This window comes from Vigna umbellata, chromosome 1, assembly GCF_029865625.1.
Source record: "Vigna umbellata cultivar VRB3 chromosome 1, Vumbellata_1.0, whole genome shotgun sequence".
Lineage (NCBI taxonomy): Eukaryota > Viridiplantae > Streptophyta > Magnoliopsida > Fabales > Fabaceae > Vigna > Vigna umbellata.
In genome coordinates, this window is record NC_142165.1 from 21,199,639 (window position 1) to 21,208,520 (window position 8,882).

General features: G+C 34.8%; 1 protein-coding gene across 5 annotated transcripts; it reads right to left on the reverse strand.

Moving 5' to 3' along the window:
- On the reverse strand, positions 1-7,171 carry LOC124831826 (Mitochondrial glycoprotein family protein). 5 transcript variants are annotated; one of them, XR_015782508.1, is made up of 8 exons: positions 6,905-7,170; positions 6,468-6,796; positions 5,807-5,970; positions 3,786-3,897; positions 2,072-2,138; positions 1,850-1,922; positions 329-444; positions 1-174 (listed from the first exon to the last, which is right to left on the reverse strand). XR_015782508.1 is itself a non-coding variant. In XM_088100052.1 (4 exons), the coding sequence occupies exons 1-3, from the start codon at positions 7,115-7,117 to the stop codon at positions 5,811-5,813; spliced, it is 702 nt and encodes a 233-aa protein (XP_087956178.1). In that variant the 5' UTR covers positions 7,118-7,171; the 3' UTR covers positions 2,871-3,241; positions 5,807-5,810. The 5 variants fall into 5 exon arrangements, 3 of the variants coding, with proteins under 3 accessions (XP_087956178.1, XP_087956170.1, XP_087956175.1); XR_007028297.2 differs by lacking the exons at positions 1-174; positions 329-444; positions 1,850-1,922; positions 2,072-2,138 and adding an exon at positions 2,871-3,241; XM_088100052.1 differs by lacking the exons at positions 1-174; positions 329-444; positions 1,850-1,922; positions 2,072-2,138; positions 3,786-3,897 and adding an exon at positions 2,871-3,241 and having other exon boundaries at positions 6,905-7,171.
- Between the last annotated feature and the right edge of the window lie 1,711 nt (positions 7,172-8,882).

The following is an 8,882-nucleotide window of genomic DNA, read 5'->3' on the forward strand; positions in this document are numbered from 1 at the left end:
GAAGAAGACTTGTAGATAAAGTCTTAAGGTTACAGTCATCCCAAATTTGGTTGTAATTTAAAACTTTAACACAATAGAGTATTTCAAAATAAACAGAAGCCTATGGATCCTAACTAGGCTAAGCAGCGGTGTCATCTCCCTCCAAGCCCTGCTCCAGAAGCACCTCATCTACCTCTGCTCACATCCAAATGGATGATTATTGCAACAGAAAACACACAAACAAAAGACAAACACAAGCAGAAGGGTGAGCTAGATATACAAAAATCATTTTATAACAATCACACCCAACATGAAGTTTAATTCATATATACTGGGTCACTTAACACACCTTGTTACACTTTAAACTTGACTTGTCCGGACTTAGAATGATTGTCGAGCTATGGCGGGTCATGCACTCGTGGTGGCCTCTACTGCTTTGCAAAGTCATTGCCAATGGATTTCACCCTACCACACTCACGAGGTTAGTCCGTTATCACTCACCTTGGGCCATACTGGAAGCACCCAAGACTAGGACCTCCTGCTACTACTCACGACATGGTTCAATCCTCTCTACTTGAGAATGATTGACCATTGTAGTTTCAGGATAACTCCCAAGACTGAGCTTCCATGCAAATCATTCTAAAACACACCAAGGGCACCACCATGGATCTTCTCCTTGAAGATCATGGAATTACGTCCATCAACCATACTTTTAAAACTACATACTTTGAATCACATACACTTTCACTTTAACAATATACAACATGTTTGAATCCCATCATATAATACAATCTGCTCCAACACATACTTCACAAAACATACAACATTCAACTCTATGTGAAACAATACAAAAGAGAAGATAGAGAACAAAACCCTGAACGTCTCGCACAGCGCACCCCTTCGCACAGCGAGACTGAGAGCGTTTCGCACAGCGTGCACTATTTGCATGGTGAATTAACTCACAGAGGTGCCATACCTCATGCCTCTCGCATAGTGCACCCTAGTCGCTATGCGAGAGCTCAGACAAAGACCAACCCCCTTAAAACTCTCGCTTTGCGCCCAATTCGACTTTCGAATTAAACTGGCAGCGACTCCAGGTCACCACCAGTCGCATAACGACCAGATTCACTATGTGAATCACCAGACAGAGAGCAGCACCCTCCAGTCATTCGCACAGCGAATGACTCAAATAGAGAGCACCCTCTACAGGGACTCGCTATGCGAGACAATTCGCATAGCGACTCTACACCATCTGTAGAACGCAAATTCTGCAGAATTATGCACTCACACACCCCCTTATCATTTCTAGGCCTTTTCTCCAATTACTAACACCCCTAATTCATGTTTTACACCTAATTAAACTTGTCTAGATGTTCCTAAACCCTTCTAATACAATTTTAAGGTGATTACAACTCAACTTTTACTCCTCAACATCAATTATCACCACTTGAGGACCCCAAACCCAATTCTAACACTTTGCACTTATTTGGACCACTTTGGTGACTAAAACAAGTCACAATATACTTGTTAAGACTGCCCCAACAGACCACAATAGCCCCTGACCTCTAACTCTCAAAATCATTACCTCACTTCCTCTATAATAACCTAAAACACTATCAATCCTCTTTACTTTCAACATAACAGTTGATGTCTCAGAATATACCCATCTAACATCCTCAATTAAAGTTACACAACATGTTTAAATCAATTCACAAGCATTAGTTCACAGATTCACAAATGAACATTACCAATACATATAATTTCATCTACTCAGAACTTAACATACAACCCAAATAGCAGAATTAATACATAACTCAGTATATACATATACATGCAATTAATTATAAAGAAGTATTCTAGCTCCCCTTACCTTGGAGTTGAACAGCCCAGCTCACAACACCGCTTCCATAGTACCCTACTCGGCGAAGAACCTAAACAGTACCCTACAACCACCGAAACGGTGATGGAAACAACTCTTAGAGCTAGGATTGAGTGAAAAATGATAAAGAGGAAAGCACAAGACACATGCAACCAGCAAAGATTTCATGTGCTAGGTTTTAGAACAGAGAAGAAACTGCATGTAAGGACTTACCAGCCTAGGATCCGAAATGAATCAGTCCATTGTGAAGCCCTCTACGTTGCGGACGTTTGGGCGCCACCTGATCGAAAATCCACTGGCTCAGTGAAGAGAAATAGTAGAGAGAAGGCAGAGGTGTGGTAGAGAGAAGGCAGAGAAAATATGAAAACTAAGTTTTTAGAAAGAGATAGAATGCTCAAGCTAATGGACCAGGATGTTTGAAAAATCTATTTAAAGTCTGGTTTCATTAACTTAATGCACCTTTTTGCTCTTTTAACTCTATTTTTCAAGTCCTCACAATTTACAAGCAAGGGGTATGATTTTTATGTTATCAAAAAAATTAAATATTCATGATGAAACCAATAATAAATTAAAGTTACAATATTACATTACATAAAAAATATCAAAACATAATAAGGTACAACCATATTTATCATAGTTTATAATGAATTTCCTTTGGTTATGTATGTAACCAACTATTTCAAACGATATTGCATTGGCATTCCTATTAAACGTCTTGTATGGGATGGATGTGGAGACAAAAATTTGAAACACCGTTTTAATAAGTTATCGTCTTGAATGTTCATAGTCCTTAATAAGTTACCAATTTCTTCTGAGATATGATTATATGAATGAATTGTGGCTATTAGTCGCACATTTTGAAGCTCTGACACAGTCTTTTTGTTTCAGTATTTTCTTTTCCCAATTCATCAATTATTCGAGAACTCATTTAATTTGTAGTTCATTACAGCGACATTCACAATAAATAAGAGTATGATAACTGTTGTGAAAACAAATAGAATTGAAATTGATCTAATGTAACAAATCAAAGACATAAGTTAATGTAATATGATAAAGGAAATTCATAATGTCATGTAATACAATCATGGAATATAATAGAACTTAATCATCTAATTGGTGCATAATTAAGTTAACATTAAGATTGAGGTTAGCGAATTCTTGGTTCATGTCCAAGGATAAGTTTGTCAAGTTATCTTCAATACGCTAAAGACACCCCTGCATTTTTTCCATATCTTGCATTTTGTATGGCAAGTCTTGTACCCCCCCTCACATTTGAGTAGTCATATGGTGATTTGAAGGATAAGGAGGATGTTGCACAGAGTCCTTATGTTGAGGACTTTGATGTTGTGGTTGTTCTTCCTCTTCATCATCACCGACGTCATTCTGCCAATACCATTGATGTTAACAATATTCAACCTCTTTCAAGAATTAGTAGAAAAATGTTTTTTGATCCCAATTTGAGTGTTGGCATCACCGTCAAGATATACTCCAATGTATTGCATGATTTGAATGATCAAGGCATTGTATGGTAAAGGTGTGCCACTGACCTTACATTTATACATATGTTACATGATATGATGAGACCAATTAATAGATATATTATTTTTAAGCACCTATAACATAAAGATATCTTCGTGCAACCATTTTGCAAAAAGTTTATTATTATTGTTTAAACTACCAACTGTTTTAACACGTTGACTATACATTTTTGGTCTGACCCCCAATGTCATCTCATGGTCATAGGGAAAGTCATCTGATATATTTACGATGGACAATTTATGACCCTCATACATGAGATGAGCAACATTCAACCTATCAATAGGTTTCAATTTAATTTTTTTCTTGTTCACCTCACTCTGAAGATACCAAATGAATGAAGATTATAAAAAATATTATTATATGCTTAGGTTGTCCAACTACTGCTAACCTTATTCCCCAAACACAATTCATGAGCATGGCATTAAGAAGTTGTGTGTCCATTCAATCCATTTGATGAACTCCTTTGTCCCGCCAAAGACTCGGTCATGACTCCCTTGCCTCTGTTAATTTTAAACACATTTCATAAACAAAACCTTAACAAATTAAGATTAAATAATCATATAACCAATTTCTTATTATTACAAATAACATAGTCAAATAACACAATAAATTACAAGAACTATAAGTTTTGATAATCCCGTCATATCTCATATGTTATGGAATCCATAATACTACTAACAAACTTATAATCTTCTTCACGAACATGAGCTGATGTTGTTTGGTCTTCCCTTTCATTTAGTTCATTATCAACCTCATCAAGTAATGAGTCATTATTATCCACGACACAAAGAAAGTTTTGTAAGCTACAACAAGCTAATATAATGTGTCATTGTATCCAACCCATAATGTAGTTCAATTCCACTAGCAATGATAGGGAATCTCTTTTTTCCACACACCAAATGTTCTTTCAATGACATTTCTCAAGAATGAATGGCGATGATTAAAGAGTTTGTGTGGATTCTATGATCTTCTGGATGTAAATTCTTTAAAGTGATATCTGATATGGAGTCATAACGGTTATTTTCAACATAAATTCAGCGTCGCCAAGTTAATGCTTTCCTACAATATTGTACATATAGCCGTATTTAATCACTAATAACCAAAAAAATTAAGATCACGATCAACACACTAACATTCGTGATTATTTAGAAAAGCATTATCCAAGTTTAAGCACTAATATGCTTTCTCCGAAAAGTGCTATGCTTGAACTATTGTCAAAAAATAATACATATATAGACATAACACTTGCTTTAAAACAAGCGCTATCTAGTTTCTTGATTCAGACAATGTGTCCTTTTTTTAGTAGTGTCCTTAGGAAAAGCACTATCTGCTTTATGTTTCTAATAGCATCATATATGGAAAGCGCTACTTAAAATGTAGACACATCTCATTCATGAAAAACTTGGGTTAAACCACACTCCATCATACGACATGATTCAGCTTCAGACCAACTCACATTTAACAATAGACGTTCTCACCGTTTTAGATATGAAAATCATGGCCCAAGACATGGAGCAAATACAATTTCACCAATAAATCATCCTTCATTTCAAAAATTAGCAAACTAAGAAAAGCATCCTTTATTTTATGCCCCACATGTGCACAAACAAATACAAAAATGTGCAAAACCTAAAAGATATGTCATCTTGTGACCATCTGTCTATATCATCAAACAAAGCACAACAAAAATGAAAAACAGATTATGAATTCCGAACATAAATGCAAGGGCGATACGAAATAGACAAACTGGTTAACACTTTTGAGGGTAGGAAACATTAATTTTAGATCTTATCTTACTCATAAAATCACATCCAATGAAAGCTCTACGTTTGTGACATCAATTTACAGTGTATTAAGCATCATCGTTACAACCACTGCTCTTCTTAAAAAACAATTTAACGATTTAATCTGTTACTAAATGTTCTGATAATTTTCTAAATTTCTTCCACTAAAATCTCCAAAAAATGAAAAAAAAAAAAAAAAAAAAAAAAACAATGCACATATAAGACTCATATTGCTGGTCAATATTGCTTAAGGTTGTCTTGCATGATTTTAGAACATAAGGAAAATGATGCAAACACTACAAATCAAACGAAATTTTACAGAAGTTAATTTCTACAGTATCAAGACTAGAAATGTTTACATAAACTATTAGTTAGCTAGATTTCCCAAACTACTTTTCAAAAGACTTGAAACAATCCATCACCCTTGAAGTTCAACTCTCAATCGGTCATCATTCATTCATCATATAACCACAAAAAGGAAACAGAACCTCCATTATTTCCTACCCTTGCCTCCTAATGTGAAACATTCTTAATGCATTTGAATTAAATAAATAAATTGATACCAAATGCCAATGTCAAAACTTGATATTCACAACAATTCCTAGCTGGAAAATGTCAATCTTACCTATCTATCTTTCCACAAAAGATTTGAGACTATCCATCCACCGCAGAAGCTCAATCCTATCCTTGTTCATCATGTATTCATGCAAGAAAACCGCAAGCTCATCATTCACACCCCTTTCGTCCAAGTACTCGTAAAACTTCTCCTGAACCTTAGCACTCAGGTCCCTGAAACAAGAAAAATAAAACACATGAGAAAGACAAGCAATCCAACTTCACGATAACAAGTAACTTCAAATATAGCTCTTTCACACAAAAATTTTCCTCGTCAATTCAAGCTGGCATCACCAACCAAGAATTTAAAAAAGGCCCACAGCCGCAACCTCAAGGCTTTTGGGGTCTGAGCAACCATACCGTAACATCAACCTAATTTGTCCACAATTTTCAACATTAAGAATCGTGACAAAATCATAATCATGACAGACAACTTAGGAACATGGAAATGTAAACATCAAAGTTTCAAAAGACAGTCAATTCAAGCTGCGACACCACAGGTATTGGAGTCATCAACCGCATCAGCCAAATTGGTCACCAACTTCATACAATATCACACTAATCACAACGAAACTGCAACAGCGACCGCAATTTATAACCTTGATAAACTTGAAACATGTGGCCAATGAACCAATGAACGAAAACAAAACGGTAAATGCCATTTTCCAAACCTGAAATCAGGTCCAATGTAAGGCCTAGCCGCCATTCGACCGCGCCTTAACACGAAAACTTTCTCAACATTCAAAGAGTCAGGCCATGCTGAACACACGAATTCTAAGTCATTTTCACCTTCCCCCTTCGATATATCCACAATTAAACTAAGGTGAAGACGCACATTCACACCAGAACTATCATCCCCATACGCAGGAACATGTTCACACCCATCAAACATCGTTGCCTCAATTCTAATATCCTCACATTCCCCAAACTTCCCTTTAATCGTAACCACTTGCTCGCTACGTCTATCTTCAACCGTAAACGAATTGAATTTAGTATCAGGCTGCAAACATTACAAGGATTAAAAACATTAATTCTAACGAAAACATCGATTCATTAAAGGGATAGAATGGAATAAAATTAGTGTATGGTTATTTGGAAATTTGTTAACCTGGTGCGGTGGCGCGTATTCGTGTTGGTATTCGATTTCGTTTCGGAGTATTCGAATGATGTTGGAATCGAAGGGCGATTTGGTCAGTGGTTCTGGCTCTGCGCCGTAGGTTCTGGCTCCACAAGGCGCGGTGGCGGCGAGTGCGGTTAACGCTCTCGGGTTCCGTTTCAATGTACAAACTCTTTGAAGCGTTCGAACGAGAGAAGAAGCCATTGATTCGGATTTCGAAATCGCTGAAGATGGAAAATGGTAAAGGGTTTTAAAGTTTACTTCGAAGGGTTTTAATCCTATGCTGATTGCTATACGACATCGTTTCACGGCATTTTCTTCTTTTGCCTTGCAACTTCTTCTGTTAGCATTTTGGGCCGTTACATTTATTGTACTAAAAGTGATATCAGACCGTTTTTCTTTGCACCCAATGCTTTTCTTCTGCACACCCTTAACTAGTAAATCTCTAGTTTGCCCTTTAATTTAAAGTTTTGTCTGGATCAATCAAGAAACCGCTCAGATTATGCAATCTGCAACTAAAAAACATATTTCATCACACAATCAATATAGTATTCCGTATTACATAATTTAATTTTTTTAAAGGAAAAATATAACTCCTCCAAATTACGAAATTCTCCAAAGAAGGAACCGTAAGAAGTCATTTGTGGCAGTTGCAAGAGCTTGAAGATATGTGGGTGTAGAAAAATAAGGGATATTTTGGTCTTTCAAACACCCTTATTGGAATGCATGTGAAAGTTAAGGGTTGCGGAAAGAAACACCCACTAGACTATAATAGAGTGTTGGGCTGGCTTTATTGCTCTCAAAGAAGGAGTGGTGCAGGAAGTACCTGCCCTCATCAAATATTTTAATGGGCCTTACTTATTGGGCTTTCAAAAATAAAATTTCAGAAAGCCTTTTCGAAATAAATATGAACGAGAGTTACCCAAAAATTGTGAAGAAATGAAGTGGAAAAAGTCCCTTTTAATCAATTCAAAGCATCATAATAAATCAATTCGAATAAATTAATCATAAACAAGTGCTTTATAAATTAGTCAAATGAAAAATAAATACTTATTAAATTCTATTGCGTGAAAGAAACTTCAAAGGCGCAAAATATCATTAGTGCTAATAACTGTAAGAAAATCACTTTTTCATAAAAAAAAAATAGTAAATTCTGTAGTTATAATATTAAAACTTAATATTTGTAGGAAAAATTTGGGTTTTGATTGTTGTGGATAAAGGCAATTACTTAGAGGGAGAGACTTCACTGAAAATATCAATCAAATTTCTAATAAAAATTAATTATTGATAACATCGGGATATTCCTTTAACATGAACGACCATAAATGGAAATAAACGGCTAAAAAGCTCGTTTTCCATCCATCGAATAACAGTAAATGACTACAAACAAACCCAACGTAAGAGTGATTCATTTTGGCATCGTTGAAGGATATGTAAAAGTAACTGATTCTTTGACCTTCTAATTGGGATAATGAGAGATGTATTTAGGGATTAGAAAAATATACATTCATCAATATATACATATAAAATTCAAAATGGATAAAAAAAGGTACCTTTATCAAATATATATATATATATATATATATATATATATATATATATATATATAATAGATATATGTATTTTAATCATCTCCTTGTCCATTGCTAGTAATTTTTATTTACATTTTTCTTTTTGAACTAATGGTCAAAATAAATTTTTCTTATAAAGAATACATCAATAATTGAATTTTGTAGAGTTTGATTTATTGATCTATGTTGCATAACCCCAGAAAAATATTATTTTAGATGTGGTAGTAGTCTAAAAAAATAATAAGACTTTTTTATTTTAATATTAAAAAGTTTTATTATAAATAATTTTGTTATAAATAAGTTTCATTATTCTAAAACATACTATTTCTCCAGAAACAAATTTTCTAGAGTTCTCTATCTTCTCTCTAAGAGTTCTAACTCATGAGTCATCTTTTTGA